This window comes from Euwallacea fornicatus, chromosome 31, assembly GCF_040115645.1.
Source record: "Euwallacea fornicatus isolate EFF26 chromosome 31, ASM4011564v1, whole genome shotgun sequence".
In the NCBI taxonomy this organism is placed as follows: domain Eukaryota; kingdom Metazoa; phylum Arthropoda; class Insecta; order Coleoptera; family Curculionidae; genus Euwallacea; species Euwallacea fornicatus.
Genome location: NC_089571.1, coordinates 2,529,979 through 2,549,809, shown reverse-complemented (window position 1 = coordinate 2,549,809; position 19,831 = coordinate 2,529,979). Strand labels below are relative to the sequence as shown.

At 31.8% G+C, this 19,831-nt stretch overlaps 1 protein-coding gene across 2 annotated transcripts in view; it reads left to right on the top strand.

The window, feature by feature from the left end:
* Positions 1-19,831, top strand: part of LOC136348117 (uncharacterized) — a 140,139-nt gene that overhangs the window by 4,859 nt on the left and 115,449 nt on the right. For both annotated transcript variants that reach the window (XM_066298717.1, XM_066298716.1), the window contains exon 2: positions 8,223-8,275. In XM_066298717.1, the coding sequence (XP_066154814.1) occupies positions 8,223-8,275 (53 nt within the window). The remainder of the gene's footprint in view (positions 1-8,222; positions 8,276-19,831) is intronic.

The following is a 19,831-nucleotide window of genomic DNA, read 5'->3' as shown; positions in this document are numbered from 1 at the left end:
TCGTAAAGTCGTGGCTTCCTCTTGTTTTGCTTATTGCTAATGTCGATCTTTGTGGGTGCTGATTCCCGACTTTCAATATAAGAATTGGGCATGGTTTATAATACGATTATGTTTTAGTAGTTTATTCGGTTTTTTGTAGACATAACATTTTTAACTTTACTTTATGAAAGCTTTTTTTGTTACCTCGCAACTACCGAATAATAATTAAATAAATGAAACTTGCAAATTTTGTTTTTTTATTCACGAACTATCAGATCGCAGCCTATATAACTGTGACTTCAGTGTTTGGGAATTTGTAACTTGGAGTATTTGTATATCTGGAATCTTGTATAATTTTTCCTGTTAGAATAATCCCAATTTAGGGTAAAACGATAATGTGCATTCTCCTTTACAAACCGACGTCACGATTTTATTTATTAATCATCTCTCCCAATTCACGTGCAGGAAGCTTTGAGCTTAATAGAGATTACATCCATATATTGCAATATAGGTAGACATCCCAAATGTTGACAGATTTTACCCTATTAAATGAGGATTACATCCGTGTAATGCATATCTAATGGATTTTCCAGCGTTAATATTGGTAATGGAGAAATCAAAAATTGAAGGATTAATGCCAATTTATTTTTTGAGTCTTGGGTGAAGAAAATTATTAAAGGAAAAGGGAGGGAATAATGTGTCTAATTAAAGCAATGGAAGCAAATTTAATAAAGAATGAATCCTGCAATTAATGGCTATATCTTCTCCAACAAATCACAATGTGCTTTACTTGAACCGAAATCAGAAAACCCATTCATAATTCACATTAATCACAAAGTTTGCACCCAACTTGTAACAGCGAGATTAATTTTAGGGAAAGCCCTTCGGGCAAGCCGAAAACAGATCAGTCCTTTTGGAAATAGTGTTTACTATAGAATCTAAAATGATGCTTCAATTGGATTATTCTTGTGTAAAACTGTAAATTGTAATATTAGGTGGCTAAATAAAGAGTTTCCCTTTTGAATTATGAAACTTTGGAGTTTGTGAGGAGGGGGGGAGTCATTTAGGGTTGTTTTAATAGTTTGACTTCTTAGTGATTGCGATGGAAACGAAAAAAAATTATGATTGCAATGGTTTGTGGATACTTAATGATCTACAATATATAGTTTGAATTATTTAACTTTGAAAAATATAATTTAAGCGGTAAAAGTGAGTTTAAGAGGCAACGACAGTTTGAACATAACCAAGGAAACGGCCTTGGTATGATTATTTTTTGCAATTCCTTAATACCCGACAACTGATAAAACCTGACCTTTAGTAGTACGATGAATTTATTAGGACTTTTTAAGAGTACCTACGTGAAAATGTATCGTTTACGCGACTATCATGATATACTTTTGATTTAAGGAAAGGCGTTCAAACAACGTTCAGAAGCTGGGTGCACTTATGCTAATCTGTATCCAGAAAGAAATCTTCTAGCTCTATAAACGGAATTTTTCATCACGTACGGAAAAATTGGTTAAAACGCTGTCATGCGTGCATGAACTCAAATGATGTGGACATTTCGAACATTTAATTTTGTAAAAATAATAACAATTTTGTATTTTTGATTATGGTATGGGTGGTGTAAAATGTGTAACGTAACATGGTATGCTAATTATAAATAACATCAATAATTTAAATGTAAGTGTTTTCCATAATTATAAAATAAAAATCACGTAATGTTGAAGTTTTAACTGTAAAATGTATGGGACCTAAAAAACGCTTATAAAAATGTATACTTAGTTGATAAGGCTATTTAGGGAGATATCAAAATGAAATAAACATGGGGAGATGTTGGCAATTCTTAAAAGATGTTTTTTTTTTTGGTTTTCCGGAGGCAATGGTTGTATTTATGACCCCTTTTATAAGGAACTTTTTTGTTCAAAATGATGGTCGTAGTTATTGGCCAAATTTACGAGAGCTATTTCCCTAACACCCTGTATAAAGATAGGAAGGTTCTGGGCTAAAGGCCAGAATATGTCCGAGATAACTCGACCACCCTATCATTTGTTTTCCGCACCCTCAGAAACTCGCGAAGCCAGAAACTTTTTCTCCGATGGTATAATTAAGAATCCCTAGCGCTTTATCAGATAAAAGTGACCCGGGTGCTACCGGTATTACTTTGATCTGACTATATCAAAGTCGCGCGGGTGGGTGAACTTTCATGTTACTATGTTACATACATTCGGTACATGAATTTAACTGCAAAAAGCATCGCTAAAATTCGATTTTTGTTTCTTTTTCAATTGCAGTTAAAAAAAATAGTATTTATTATCACTATTATCTTATTTTTTTGAAGAATGAGTTAACAATAAACTACATCATTAGTAAAAAAAATTCAAACAACGATCAAACCATAACACAATTAACTTAAAGCCGCATGAAGGTGGGAGCATTTATCAGCAAAAGTAATTTCGCAAAATTGTTCGATGCTGTTTATTCTTCATTTATTTTGACATATTATTCTAGAACTGTTCTGTCAAATAAATTGTTATAACAAAAAATTCTTTCGCCCTTCTCTAACCAGTAAGTTGGATAATTTTAGTGAATATGAGTGGCGATATAAAACATGGCGTTACGAAAATTCTAGCATACAGTATACTATTTGGAGGTGAACCCCCCTAAGTGTCGTCAATCTAGCTTATTTTAATGAGTTGTTCCAGAATCTAGGTTACATCTCTGGTAATTAGGTGGATAATTTGGAGGAGTTTGAGTTTTTGAAAGAGACCTCAAAATTACTAAACGATTTCATGTAATTAACGTATATTCGTCAATTTATCAACATAAATAAATCAAAATAATTTCTGTTCAATTTAAACGGAAAGGGAGCATATTTTCTATGATTTGAGAAAAAAAAAATTGGAGAAACAATGGGGAAAATGGAGAGTCATATACAAATTTTCCTCCCAGAATCAACTAATTGAAATAATTATACAAATGCACCATTAGTGGACGCAAAAACAAGTTTGGGAGGAAAATATGCATATTAAGAAACACCCAAATTATTAACAAAAGTAATTTTATTTACCAATTTCAAAATCCTGTGAAATTAGTATAAAGCGACACAGAAAAATTTCCATTAGATATCTCCGGTTAGCGAAATTTACCTACTAATATGAGACATTCTCTATATTAAAAAGTTTAATTAACTTTAAAATTAAAGTAAATTAACTTTTATCAAAAATTTATATATTTGCAGCACGAACATGTAATAATGTTAAGCATATTTTTGGGCCAACTTTTTATGAACTTGATGGGAGATACTAATGAGAATCCTCCTAGTTTAGCTGATAACTATGTTTTTAAATACTGAAATCGATCATTTATTCACAAATTCAAAATTCATTAATTTGCTTTTTAGTTTCTATCATTCTAATAAATCTATAATGAATTATTTATTTAACCAAGTTGTTCAGATTTTTACTACTTATCTGTTACTTCAAAAAAGATTTATTTCTGTAGAAAAATCTAAACAATTTTGGAATTTACCGTAGATATTACAGATTTTGTCACATTTATGTAGAATTAAATAAAATTGTATTTTTTCAATATAACAATGTACTTTATTCCGTATCTATGCATTTATACTAAGTTGTATTCTTTATCTATCTCTAGTAGTCATCCATGATGAATGGAATAACCGCAAAAATGGTCTGTTAGCAAATTTCCATTTCTTTATCTTAGCTCGTTAAGTTTAAATTTATTGTTAAATGTGGTTTTAGTTATAATCATTTTAAAGTTTAGGAAATAAGCATTTCCAGCCATATTAATCTATTCAAGCAAATAGACGTCAAACGAGGTGCAATGTGTCCTGTTATTGTTAATTCTTATTTCTTTAATTATACCTCTGCGAAGATGCTAAAACTTCCAATAACTCTAAATGACGTGTTTCTCGCAGAAATTACCCTTTTAGTCCATGGACTGTTCCTATTTCCAAGCTAACAAAAACTTTATGTCACCATTAAGCTTGCCAGAACGTTAATGACTTGCTCCTTAATCTTTTTTTACGTTTTTACCACTTTTTACCATTTAAGATACATCAACGCAAGTCAGAGCAGATATTCGCTTATCCGATATTTGAAAACAGAATTACGGCTATAAATGTCTCTCTTTCGTGACTTCTTCGGTAAGGTCAAGTTAAAGTGGGATTTTAAGATATAGCAAAATACCAAAAATTAGACTTTATTATTGTATTTTATGCAGGCAAATCGATGGTTTTCAAGTGATATTTTCAAGTGATAAAACGCAAGCATGTATTAGCACTAATCTTTATTCGTAAGCTTTCCATTGTTTTATTTCTGATTTAAGAGTGTGAATGACATTTTCTCTAAGCAGCTTTGGTAGAATTTAATTAATTCTCTTTGCAAAACAACTTCGCCCGTTTTCTTCCTGCAAAACACGTGATTTATGTTCAACCTTTAGGTACTCAAAAAATAAAGAAGCTGAATTCAAAGAGCGATTGTCAAAGTAATTAAAAAGTCAAATGGTGGTCGTTAAAGTAGGACAGAATTGCTGAGGGAAGTTCCGGAAGAATTAATTTGGAAACTATCTGCCGGAAAGTTTTATAATTGATACAGCTTTCTAGGCTAAGTGCGGGGTATAAATAATTTGGCCCTTCTAGTGTAAAATTTATTCTTCCGTTGAATATATTTCCATAACCGATACGCCCCTGAGCTGTTTGCTCGCATAAACAAGTGAAACTTTTGAATTGGGTCATGTTTAGTCTTGTTAAAATCATAATTTTCGGTGTTAACATATGCCTTGTCTGTTCTGCATAAAATACTTAACTGTATTATTTGCAACAAATAACCAGCTTCAGCTTTCAGTTTTCATATATTATCTTTACATTATTTAATAAGTAGCATCATTACGCTCAATTTTCCAAAAGGCTTCATGCACATATCCATCCATCTCTAATTATACCACCGACCCACTATAATCGTAAACTCAATTACACCTCCAATTAAATTACTCATTAACGCTCACGCGAAGCTAAGCTTAAACTGAGGGCTAAATTTTCCGAAAGAGTTTGCAAATTCATTATTAATTGTGAGTATGAATAATAAATACACGAATGGTGGAAACTAATTTTACAATCGATTTACATGGCCTTTAGAAATAATGGCACATAATTTATAATCCCATCAGTCTTGAACAAAGCAAGTAAATATATTATTAATCAGATTAGGGTGAAGCGAAAAGCCCTAAATTCTATCTAGAACTGCGAGGGCTGTAAATTTGGTCTGAAGGAAGGTAAATAACACTTGTAGGTCTACATAGATAGGGGGAACTTGTGTCTTGTATGGGGGATTAGAAACCACAATACGTGCTATTGATTCACAGGCAAACAAAGCCAGGTTAGATGGATCTCAATATAGGTATATATCGACAAGTCATAATTTGTATCAATATGATTGAAACCACCGTTATAACCGTCATCACTAATGGCATTATTCTGTTAGCTTGGCAACAATAAACAAATTAATTGGCCTACTAATTATCGAAACCAGGCTTTACCCATTTCGGGGGCGAATTATACCGCGTGATTTCCTACAGCCGTCGCTGTCGAACGCCAGCCCCGAAGACAAATGGGTTTTAAAACGAGGCGTAATTAGAAATTCGGAAGGACGATTCGCGAAAATGAAACTTGAACGTACTGATAGAGTTCTAGCTTTAGGAGTTAAAGGGATTTGGAGATGAGATTGAAGAATTGTATGGGATTTGGAGAAACCATTAACGTTGCTCAAAAATTCAAGACTGCTCGAAAAGTTCGAGAAAGCTCCATCTGCAACTGCAGTGAAACAGTTAATTTTTCCGCACGAATATCAGTGCAGAAAGTTGCATTTTTCCATACTAACGCGGAGCAAGTTTTTTAGGTATGAACTCGTGTATTTGTTTGAGTACACGTTATACAGGATACCTCCGAGACAATTGTATAAATGTATATTAGGTGTTACACGGTAAGACCCCTCAAATATATAGGTTGTCATTGAATAAGTGTTCGGTATTTCACAGAATGATTTTTCAAGTAGTTTCAAGATGGAAAGTTCTGATAAACATGCATTCTATTTTGTTTAATTTTCTAGATACGGAGTATCAAAGTTGAAGAATTAAATCACAATATTCTTTGATATCTTTCGATCGTTTTCAACTATTTTAACGAAAGTTCGTATCTGCGGGTTTTTAGGATGAGAAATGAAAACTTATCAACGATTTACTTGTAGCTTCTAGAGGGCGCCACAAGCGATCATTAAGACACTTTTAAATAGCTGCAACTTTTTTGTGTCACACTGTATGTCACGTTCAAATAGAAAAATCTTTCTTTCTTCTCATTTATTTGAAAAAAGTATATTCAACTGTTGTCGCTATAAGTAACGTTTTCCGAAAAAAACGCATTTAAAGCTGATCATACATGTTAATTAACGAAAAGTGGTAAAATAACTTACTATTTTACTTTTTATTCACAGAAACCAGAAAATAACAAAAATGATAAATAAAAAATATATAATAAGTGTTGGAAATGTCCTCTTCCTTGCGCTGGGTATCCATTCAATTTTCTTCTCATTGAGTTGCGAACTCTCTGAAAACTTCCAGGAGCACTTCAAATCGTTTGATATAAAACAAAAGAAATGTGTAATTCTCAATAATAAATTACAATAATTTTCTTTAAGAGCAGCATCTTTGTCATAATTTAATTTTAAAGTCACAAAAAATAACAACTACAACAATTTTATTCATATTCATAAGTTAAATTTGTAAATGTCAGTTTACTTCAACTTTTTCTGTTAGAGCATACTTTTTTATTTTTTATTTTTTTCGAGAACGTATCGAGCAAAAATTAAGTGTCTTTATGGTCGCCTATGGCGCTATCTAGAAGATGCAACGAAATCGTTGATAAATTAGAATCTATCGTTAAATTTCATAAAACTAGCTGAAAGAGATCGAAACAACAAAGAATATGTGATTTATTTTTCCGACTTTTATACCCCGCGTTTTGAGAACTAAACGAATTAAGACACCTATTTATAAGAACTTTCCATTTTAAAACTATGCGAAAAATCACTCTGAAATATCAGACACTTATTCAATAACACGCTGTACAGTTTTGTTTTTTATAGGGTTAGTTTCATAACTTGTTTTCACTATTTGCAGCGAAGCCTCTATTTCTTCACGGGTTAAACTATGTAATTTTCAATTCTAAATGGTAAGTTCTTAAGATTAAACGTCAGATTCGTACTGAAACTTATATGAAATTGGACATAAATGGAAACTATTAAGGCTTTTCTAGAAAAGCGGGATATTTCGTTAAGAACTGTTTTCAGACGATTTTACTATTATTTTATTATCGATAACTATAACTTAGTTACCAACAAGAACTTTGGAACTGTACCAATTACGTTCTATCAAATTCATTAGTTATTGATTGATACTATATTAGTTATAAATAGCTATAGATGGAGATAGGAATCTGGGCCGTAAGTTTTCCTGTTCCTCATCTATCCTACACTTCAACATCCAACGAAGTTAATTTACAAGATCCGTTAGACTGCATCTCCAATTTGACTGTGTCTCAATTGAGCTATTCACGGTTGATATAAGATTCCAAATACATTCTCTCTCCCCCATAAATCAATCTTAATGTGAATTGAAAACGTGATCGAGTCAATTTGCAATATTTTAAAAGCCCTCATTTAGGACGGCCATTTAATTTCTCCGCTGACCTGGTTTGACCTCAACCTCAATTAGGCCTTCAATTAAATTACTCATTAAGCCGCTCACTAACGCAAGACCAATTTCTGGATTAATTTTATGCAGGACGAAGTTATATAATTGTTATTAATTAATCCGCTAAATGGGTGGATTAGAGCCAAAGAGATCTAGGGTGTAAATTTGTTCGTTGGACCTTGATGCGATGCGAGATTTCTCCATAGTTTTATGGGCAATTGTGGCGAAAAGACTAAAAACTTTCTTGATAATATTGTATGTGACCTAAAATCAATGATTATCTACAAGTAGGACAATATGTTTAGTAACCTATTTCTACAACGCAAACCCAGCAACGATCTACCACCCATAAAAACAAAATGTCCAATTCTCGTATGATAATTTATCAGACAAAACCAAAGCCATTACTTGCCAGCGGCGGCCATTTTCTGAAAAAATTCCGAATGGCCATTTTAATGGCGGTTTTTGTGTTTCAGGGACGGTGCCGAGCCCGGAACGTGAATATCAGCTAAACGATACCAGTGCAGAGGTAAGTTTTATGCCCCTTTAGAATAGGTTTTCATGGGTTTTATTAACATTCCTGCATTTTTATCCCTGTCTCAATAAATTCTAATGTTTGAAAATGTGAAAATTATGGTCTCCATTCGACGCATAATTTGCATTTTGAATAAATTGAAGACGATTTAAGAGTTTATCGTTCACAATGCAGTTTTATGCAAGTTTCTAAAAGCGAAAGTATTACAGCGTTTTTTTACCAAAAAAAAAAAAAAAAAAAAAAAACGTAAGAGGAAAAAACGAAGGTGTGTGCAAAGAAATCGTCGAAAATCCTGGGGTCAGCAAACGTCATAGGCAGAAAATTTATGAGCCAAAAAATTTAATACCTAGATCCGTAAATCGAGCTTAAAATTGGAATATTAACCTGTCTCTCGCATTGGCCAAATTCTGAAACCGAAATTCCGGATTGGGGTTATAAATTTCCAGGCTGGTAATTATATTTTCGGTTATTAGAGAATTGACGCCTTAAAATGCAATTTCGGGTGTCAGTTATACTAAGAACGGAAACTTCTTCCGGTGATTTATATGATTATATGATTTATATCAAGAACATGTTTAAATTGGAAGATACTTATTCAATATTGTTTTATCACCGTGCATCTCTGTAGTAAAAAATACTGACACTTTCAGTAACGCAAAGCTCTTTATCGGCACTCGGCACCAATACCTACAAGACGATAATTGCCTCATTTCGTTTGTTATTTCTTTTGTGGTTTCTCAATGAAAATAATTAGTCGATAATGAAAAAGGATCCTTTTTTTTAATTGCCTTTTGGGTTACTTCTGCATAAATAAAAGTTTTTCATTTCAATTCACATGATCGATAAATCAGTCAAATTTTAATACAATCGGGTAGGAATGTACATGAGATATATTTTGATCCATTTTTTAAGTGTTATTCTCTCTGAAGGAGATCAATGAAATAAGGAACTAAATTCTTTGTGTGGAGAATATCACAGTAGGGACTTTTGGTCATTTTGCACTTCGTGACTTAGTGCTCTTATGTTGTGCTTTGAAGTTCACCGTCATGTAGTATATTGAGAACAGAATCGCCAGTGATTGTCTTATGCTTTTTCGAATAGTTCCGCTGCAATTTTAATTTACACCCTTTCGAAGTTTATATATGTAGTAATTTACAGCTTCTCACAAGTTTTTGTTTATTCTAAGAGTATTGATTTAAGCCAGTAGTAGGTCCCTCACCAAAATTACTCTGTCGGTTCACAACTGGACAATAAAACAACGCTGAAAAAGAAATAATATTTACTTTTCCACAAATCAATTCCAATATATCCCAGTTGAATTTAGCTGTGTTGTGCTATACGAGGAGAGTTTCAAAAGTACCCGATCTGTCATATCGATGGTGATTTTTTTGTTAAAAATTTGCCTATATCACAGATACCTAACCTCTAAAAGCTTATGGCTAATATTCAAGGGTGCTACGTTGATTGGTTTCTTGTTTTTGGGGCGATTTTTATTTAATGCTATTAGCGTAAGCATACAAAAAAGTAAGTCATCGATACGTTATTCCATATTTTCGTTTAAAAGGTCTTAGTCCATCAAACATCATAACAGAATTAAATTCTATTCGGAGGGAATCTCCTCCTTCGTTAACAACTGCAAATTATTGGGTGGCAGAGTTTAAATGTAATCTTATAAGCTGCCCAGATGAATTCCGCAGTAATTTGGAGTAACCTAATGACACTCCAGATCTGACCACTCCAGAAGTTGTGGTGAATATCGAGAAAACTGTGTTAAACTTCAAAAAGTGGCTTGGTGAAAAGAGATTGGCCAAGAATGAAGAGGTAGAGTCGGTGGTTGATGCTTATTTTGAAAAATTCGAAGCTTCCTACTGTAAACAGGGTTTAGAAGCCAAAAAATATCGTTGGGAAAAGTGTGTGAATCACCAAGGAGACTATGTTAAGAAACAATGTAATATTCAAATAAATTTAAAAAAATTAAATGTTAGGTCGAGTATTTCTGTTACTATCCTCGTACTAGTATAAGTCTTTCATTGATGCTTGAAATTGCGTCAATTGCAATGATATGGAATAATGCGACAATAATGTAATTATGTAGTGTGTGGTAGTAATAGTAAAGTGAAAGGCCCAATCCCTGCGATTAGGCCCTAATGGACCCATTTCGCTCCCCAGTTCGACTCTCTTTTCTCTTGACGGGTGTTTGTTCCTCTTCCGTAAAATGGCTAGTTAAATAAAATTATTAATTAAGTCAATGATGAAGGATTATTCATCAAGAAATATCTTTAACGCAAACGAAACGGATCTATTTTTTCGTGCTTTACCAAACAGAACTTTAACATTTAAGCGAGAGAAGTGCACCGGTGGAAAATTACTTAAAGAGAGATTTACTATTCTGCATTGTCTTAATATAGATAGAGAGAAAGAAAGATTGTTGATAATCGGTAAATCATGAAATCCAAGACTATTCAAGAATATTAATGTGAATAATTTGCCTATTACGTGGAAAAGTAATAGGAACGCTTTGATGACATCTGCTATAATAGAAGAATGATTAAGAAATTTTGATAGAACAATGGGAACAGAAAGAAGAAAAAATTTGCTATTTTCCAATAATGCATGTTCTAATCCTAAAGACATTCAACTGGCAAACGTTCGATTAGTTTTTCCACCACCAAATGCCCCGTCAGTAGTTCAATTTCTAGATCAGGGCATTATGAAAAATTTTAAACGTTTTTATAGATCAATTATGGTTAAAATTTTATTATCGAAAATAGAATCTGCCGATAGTATCCAAGGGCTTTCTAAAATTATAAATGTGCTGAATGATATTTATTTTTTGAAAACTGTCTGGCAGATAAGTAATAAAAGAGACGATTAAAAATTAAAAATTGCTTCCGTAAAGCTGGAATAATACGAGAAAATGTGAAAATAGAAAACGGAGATGATTCATTAGAAGATGATCTACCTTTGTCTATTTTATTTGAAATGTTGCGAAACTGTGAAGCTATAGGGATTAACAACAATAATTTGAACGGCTTTATTAATATTAATGTCGACTTAATATTAGAACATAATGATGAAGTCTTTACAGTCGATTCTGTAATACTAGGAAGAACTATTCTATTTCGAATGACTCGATTGCAGGACCGGATATCATTGATTAAACAACTCCATAAAGTTATCAACAAGTTATTTGTTTGGTCAAACAATTACAATAATTCGCAAAAAACGGAGAGATGTTGTCTGATTTAGAATTACATTGCCAAGATAGCAACATTAAAATGAAAATTTACCAAAATGCGTTATAAGATTATTTCAGTGTGGCATAATTAAATTTGTATATGGAATTGTTTATATTTAACTACTGGACTTATTTTGACAGTACCGACAGTGTCCGCTTATTAGAGATTTCACTGTACCTCTCTTAATGTCCGTCAAATAATGATCCTACGCTGCATCATGGTTTATCCCATAAAAAAAAATAAAAAAATATATATATATACATATATATATATGAACGTAATTAATTGCAGCGTATGTAAATGGTATTTTCAGCAAAAATGATCCACGCTCCTCGATATTACATGAAAAAATCTATCTGGTGCCGTTTTCACTTCCATTAAATTTAAAAACCAATAGCCATATAAGAGTGTTACGGTACACTCGGCAATTTCGAAATAAAAATAATTTCAAGGTAAAAATTAATATCGTTAAATTTTTCTCGTGTGATAACATATAATAAATTCTTTCTCTGGATAATTTCCAAAAAAAAAACATTATACATATGAAAAATGTAGTGGAATAATTGAATAACTAGTATAGACTATAGGTTACCCATCTTTATTCTCTAAAGTGTTTGATCGAAATCCCTGAAGTGTTCAATGATGAAACCGTAAAAAAACATATGATGTAATAATAATTTTACATTCATTAAAAATTTGGAAAGAAATCAAATTTTGAGCATATATCGCATATCCTTTTATTCGAAAATTCGTAGCCCTCATCGCTATGGCAGTTATCAAGATTTCCGAAAAAAAAATCTTAATTTCGTCGTATTTTTGTTTAAAGTTCTGCACAACATAAAAAACAATTTGAATAAAGATTTTTAAGGTCTACTCAGGGTTCTTTTTTTCCAATAAATCCACGCCAAAAATTAAAAAAATGTGTTTTTAAACAGTAACATACCGATAGTGAAATGCTTTATCCAAAAGATCAACGAAAATTGAACAAAATGAACGAACAGTTAAATAGAAAAGAATGACTGAGGTTGAAAAAAACTTTGGCTCGAGGGTCCTTTTACTTGATGGTAATAGAACATTTACGGATTGAACGTTCTATGAAAGTTGCACATCGCAGTTTTAATTCTGCGGAATTAAAAAGGCTAATGATGTAAGAGATATATTATGCTCATTATTTCTGTTTTTTAACAATTTTAAGAACTAGCACTCGGCCTTAACGCCTCGAGACTATAACTCAAATCCTTTAGTTACTTGGCAAACCTCCCGACTGGTGGTTGTAGTAGCATGGAATTTCATTTTTATTTATTCTATATCCTCTTTTTTATGCATGTTTTTGAAAAGGGCGTATTAATGAGGATGCTTATTAAAATATCAAGAATGTTGATTGGTTCTTCCAAATTGAGTGAAATTGTCACCGTTCTATAAATTACCTTTCTGTATGTGTGCGATAAATTACCCTTGTCACTGTTATGAAGTTATCTTTACCTCTTATAATTCGCCTTTGAATAATAATCAAACTTGACACGCTGACATCAGATCTTCTCTTCAGAAAAATTTTTCAGTTTGAAATACGAACGAAGCGCAACACCAAAAATGAAGTATAACACAATTCAAATAATGCCTCGTCCTGGTAACATGCGATCGTATAATCTTAAATTCCCTCCAATTCCACAATCTCCTGCTTTTCGACATCCAAAGCATTTAATTAAGCCTATTTTAGGCTCATAAACCATAACTAATCAAACAATTTAATCAATTTAAAAAAGGCATAAAATGGTCGAGAGCGATTATTAATTATTGCCTTCCATAGCAGACAGTGTTTTATAAGTTGTTCTCTGGAAAAAATCCAATTTAGGGAAATAAGGGCGAAATGAGTTTCAGGCAGTATAAATGAATTCGCAGGGTGGCGTTTTATATGAAAAGATTTTAATTATAGCTATAGCAAAAATATGTTCCCTCTTTTTCTTTTTCCAGGAACGAGACTCATTTTATTGCTTTATTGAAGCATGGGATTTAATTCGGAATATGATTATAATTATTATAAAAGGCTGTTTTACATTGAAGGGTTTCTATTATGTACATTTTGCAGTTGAATGAAAAGCTCATTAATTTTCTTGGTAACTTAAAAAACTATTTTAAAAATTATTCGGTGCCTGGCGGCTGAAAAATGCAATTTTATTGGATAAGAAATCACCCTTGTTCTGAAGTTTAAACCATGCTTTTAATACGACCGTCTAATAAGCTCGATAACGTGCATTTCATAATTGGAGCATTTTCCTGCATTAAGCTATTCAATAATCGATAAATTGTTTGCCATTCGCTTATCGGTTTAAAATTCTATGCCATCTTCATAACTACGTGCTTTCAGTCGATACGATGCTTATAAGTAATATATAAAGATGAAAATTACATAGAAGACTGTGCCAATTAACTAACCGATTAAGTTCCTCTATTTAGATCGATTTTGTCACGAGCGTGGATAATGTACGTTCCTATATATCTATGTGCGGGCTAAAGACATTGTATTAGGCTGTAGTTTTAATCTAATAAACTAATCCTGGTTCTTCGAAACTTATTTATAACTTCTATCAATTCTAGATCCTATAATATTCTGAGGATTAATATTAAAGCAAACCCAAATTGCCTCAAAACTTGGCTCGTGGGGGACCGAAGGTAAATCCAACGAAGTCTTTGATTTAATTTATCAAATTTGAAGGATCATATTTCAAAGTAAGGTGATATTGTGATACTACATCTCGAGATTAATTTAAGTTGAGCGTTCGCTAATGGAAAAATGAAAAATGTAATGGCGAAATTTTAATTTGATGATGTGAGTGAATTCTTTATCATAAAATTAAATGGAAACGATTCGATTCACCCGTCAAAGCAGTTTTTTAATTCGGACGTCATTGAATATTTTCTTAAATAAAGCGAGAAATTTTAGTTAGTGTACTAATTGACCTACAGAGTGTCTTTCAGGGGGCTTTTATCTTCTAAATTTTCGCGGAGATTGTAGTTAATAAATGATATATTTTTAGTAAAATAACTTTGAAACATTATCTCAATAAATTGTGAAAAAGAGTAAACCTACTATGGGCAAAAATGAAAGCAGAAAAGCAATTGTAATGAAAATGTTTTATGTAATTTTTGCAATTTTTACCATTTTGCATTAAAGGTTTCACATGTATCATTATTATACATAGAAGACCAAAAGTTCTCATAAATTCGTTCAAAATTCAAGGAAATATTCTTCATGAAAATGCTGGATTCTCTCAAATATTGTTTTTAGTTGTGCATTCTTTGACGTAAGAAATTTCTATACAGGGTTACCCATGTAGTAGACAAATGTACTTTTCAATGTTTTTCTTATCGACCCCATGTATACTATGACATTTTTTAATTGTTTGAAAAATTCTAAATATACTTCATGTAACATAACTATGTCTATATTACCCTTATGGACGTTTTTATCTGAAACATAGAGTGTATATATAAATAAGCATAACAATATCAATGTTAGAAAATAAAATCACTCAAGAAATTCAACAAATACCTACTCAAATGATAAGAAACGATCTTGGGAGATTTAAATTGCGGTTTGGCTAACGTCACGTAGTCAACAGGACACAGTTTGGCCATTTAATACATTAGATTGTAGTAGTTTGTATTATCAATTTTTAGGTATTAGTAGTTCTAGTGTTGTTTTTATGTTTTGCATTTTTTTTCGAAAACTGTTCTTGAATTTAGACATGGGAATGTTCCATGAAATATGTTCGAGATTTTTCAAAGAACTTAAGAGCATCATAATACACATGGGGTTTCATAAGAAAAATATTAAAAAGCACATTTCTCTCCTACATGGGTAACAATAAGTACATATCTGTTACTTAAAACGCAAAAAAATGCACAACTAAAAACAATCCTTGAGGTGTTCCAGTATTGTCATGAAAAATATTTCCTTCAATTTTTAACCAATTTATGCCGTACTTTTGGTCCTCTCTGCATACCTAAATATCATATATTAACTCAAAGCTCTAAAATTCACGTGTGTTTTATACCTTGGAAAGGTCTCTCGTCAGTGCTGTTTTACGAAAATGAGCGTATTATTGAGGTAGGAAATGAGATCGTTACATTTTACACAGTGTTTTATATCTGCTATAAATCACCCAGGCGCTGTCACATTTAAAATCGATTAAGGTCTGCTATAAGGAGCTGGGTCTGGAAAAAGTGCACTAAAAATATGAGGAATTGTAAAATATCCATGTTGTCGTACACATTTGTGAGTTTTGGGTTTGTGCTACTTTACTGACTTCTGTAAGTTCAAGAAAATATGAGCGAGCTGTAGAATTTGTAGATGCACGTGTGCGCTCAAATTTTTATTGCACGCGTGCCATTTTCACATAACCGCATAATATTTTGCCACTTTGATTTCCATGCGGTAAGACGTTTTACTGCGCATGTGCCGGAAAATGCAATATTTAACTTGCAAATACGTTCCCGCAAAGTCATTTTATCTTATAAAAAAAAATAATAATAACAAAATTTATGAGCAAAAAGAGTTTAAGAAAGCACGTCAGAAATTTAAACGGTGATATAAAAAGTGAGACAACTCCTCGCTTCCAAGATTTGGGATAAGTTTTTGTAATAATTGTTTGTCTTAAAACATGGACTTGTTTTGCAACACAAGGAATGTTTAGTCCTCTTTTTCTTTATTCTGTAAACTTGTGGTATTTTTAATAACGCTCAACAATTCCATCTGTCTACAGTTTTCGCCTTTTTGGAAAAGAATTTAGTACACTTTTAGAGCTGCCTTATTTAAATGAATTATTAAGTTTTTTTTATTACAGGTTAAAAAGAAACTCCGATAAACAAAAGACCGTTTTTGGCTGCTATTCATCAACATAGATCTTATATAGGAAAGTGTGTCTTTAATCTTTTTTTAAATCGTTTTATGAAAACTTCTGTCTTTTTGTTCAATCAATTTTATTTGTTTTAATGCTTTTGAAATAATACAGAGTTTCGTAATTTTCTTATTAGTTTTGAAGATATTTTTAGTACTTAAATTTTCACATCCACTTCTCTTGAAACTACTTGTTAAGGTACCTTTAAAATATATCTTACTTTCTGCAATTTTTTGTTGCGTTTTAATGGTTTAGATCCGTTTCGACATGTGTCGTTTTTTTTATTTATCATATTCTACTGAGGGACAACTACTGATTTGTTTGTGCTTGTCTAGAGAGCTAAATTTTTTTCTAAAGATTCTTCAATACACACCTTTTTTTATTTTAATTTACTACGAAAGAATTCTGCTGTGAAAAATGGATGTTTACTCTTTAACAAAACTTAGAAAACAAATGAATTTTACTTTCATCTATTTTTTGAAATGCCTTTGTAATTTATTAAATTTATTTCCCTTGGGAAAGAAAGTAGACATTTCTTTATGAATTAATCTTTAAAGCAACCCTTACTTCTAACAATATTTACTCGGTTTTTTATAGGGTTTTGTACATTTTCACGTGTGCTTCGCTTTAAAGCTTCGACCTATAAAGATAAAAACTGACGACTCATTTCTTTTTCTCTAGGAAGTGGGTATTTATTCCTGCAATAAAGGATCTAATAAATTTTTCGATCTCTTTCTCAGTAATTTTTCGGTTAAGACAGCAACACTAACGACTTATTTTGTTTTTCGTTGTAAGATAGAAATGGTCCCCTTCATAGGACTGCAAAATAACTCTTAGTTTTAATAATTTTTGGTGGATTTGCTTCAGATTTAATATATTTTAATGTCTCTTTCAAATTCGAATTTCGGTTTTCCAAAAAGAACTGAAAACTGACTTTTTTTTGGAAAGTCGACAACTTTAGTTGTTTACAATACTTCGAAGAAGGGAATTATACCTTAGTGTACCGGTTTTTGGAAAGGTTTTAGTATATTTTTACATCTTACTTTTAGTTAGACAGATCTTAGTATGCATCTGCTGCTTCAAATTTAGGTGTACTGGGGGAAAACTGAAGGTTGATTTCTTAATTTTTCTAAATATGTAGATTTATTATTTAAATAAATTTCATAATGTACCTTAATTTAATATTTTCAGTTAAAATCGAAAAAGTATTTCTGTTCACTTTTATATTTGCAGCTTTTCCATACTTCGATGGTATATAAGAAAACTGGGGGTCCTTCCCCTGTTCCCCGATCCCGGGATAGTTTCTGTGTACAGTGATTTAACGTGATTCTAGTTTAGGATATTGAATTGTTACCTCTAATGCTTCATGAAGTTATACATATATAATATGTCGTTGAATTTTGTATCAAAATTTAAAGCGAATGGCTCAACCGGGCTCAACAGTGTGCGGTTAATCGCAGATAAACGTGAAACTGCTCGAAATTAGGTCAAAGAGCTCTTGGCGGCTTATCCGGTAAAATAATGGATCTTGCAGACATTTCCATTATCATTTTCCACCTTTTCAAAGTGAAGATGGTTAAGCTTGCATGTTTTTATAACTGAAAATTTTACAATATTTATAGTATAAAAATGGATGAAAGCTACTTTAATAAAAATCTTCTAAAGAAATCTAAAATTAAAAACTTGTAAATAGAAATTTTAGATTTAATTTTCTTTCATTCATCCATTCCAGTGTGTTTTAATTAAATATTTGAATAAACAGTACTTGTTTTGCATTATTTGTAAAAAAAAATTAACTAACCAAAACGCAGCTGCTTTCATCCATGTTATTCGAACTTTTAAGTTCATAATCTCTATCCTTTAGAGCATATTAAAAACGAACTAAAAATAGCATGATGCTTAAGCATATTTAAATAACTCTCTTCTTGCCGCAAAATACAAATTGCGGCCAGCTGAGGCCCAACCTTACGGAGCTTTTTGAGTGTTTGTAAGTACTAAATTAAGAGAGTGGAAAAGCAATTTTAGGGAAGAATGGCAATACTAGAAAATTTATAAAAGGCAACTAAATTGTACGTTTAATAAACCGCCTCATAAACTTTGTGACTGATGAAGATTTAAAAAGGGAGACAGGTAATTGAATAAAAATTGAGTAGAGGCTTAATTGAAAGTAGTAAAGAACATAATTTAAGCTTTAAGAAGATAGTTTTCGGAATCTATTTATCACAATTAAGCCTGGTTTATCTTGTGAAGTCGCTAATAAGGCCAATTAGGCCTTGAGTAATAAATTTATAGTAGAAGACGAGCATATAGAGCTGCGGCTCTGTGAGGCATTGTTTTGTTGCTGTATTTAAGTTGCTAATTTGTTTTCAGAGTTATTGAGGCAAGAAACAATTCACCCTATTGAGGTTTCTAAAATGTTATTATTACATTGTGCCATTGACAAATACGTTAATGACACGACAGTTTGAATAGTTTTCTAACGTTTGTGGAGTTGTAAAAATCAGGAGCGCACGAAGAAGAGTTTTAAAAGCAGGAAATAGTCACGAAAAACATTGATTATTATTAATTTCACCGATTTTAGAAAATAAACGTTTCCAAGTTTATTGAAATTTTGCATTTAAAATTTGTGTGTCTTAAGGTTTTCTATATAAAATTCTGAAGGTAAGAATGCAAAAATCGTGGTCGTATTAAGGAGATTTTAACGAGAAGATAAAAAAGGAAGAACGCTGATTTTCGATCACTATAGTTTTTTAACATATCGAGAAGTATAAAAAATCATAAAACAGGACATGCGTCATTAGTTTATCGTTCTAGTTTTAAAACCTTTAGAAATTTACATTCTAAAATTTAAAAACTCGTGGTAACTATGAAAATTGAAGAATATCCGCCATATCATAGATTCGAAAAGCTCATTGAGTCTTCAATGAATTTGAATAATATTGAGGTTTGAGAGAGTAATTCGCACTGAAAGAAGCATTCGTGCACATACCCCGGCTCTATATATTTAGAATTTTAAAGATTTTTTTCATCAATTGAGGCAGATTTTTTTTATGTGTTGGAGGTTTTCTAGGTTTTTAGTTTTTCAAAATAGTAACTGATTGGGCGGAAATGTGTACGATTTAAAGCAAACGATTTTGCAAATAAGAAGAGAGACGAAGACTTTATCGCGATAAAAATTTCTCAGTAAATTGCATCTCAATAAAGTTGTCGTTACTGTGTAAGAGTCAGATATTCCTCCCAGATCGATTATTTTAGACCAATATGTATTCATGTAAACTAGGCGAGGAAAAAGCATTCGTTCTCTGATTCCGGATTCTCCGACCATGATTTTTTCATTGCAGATTGCCCTCATTCATATTGCCGTCAAATTAATTTTTGATTTTTGTTTCCACTTATTATATTATAATAGATTT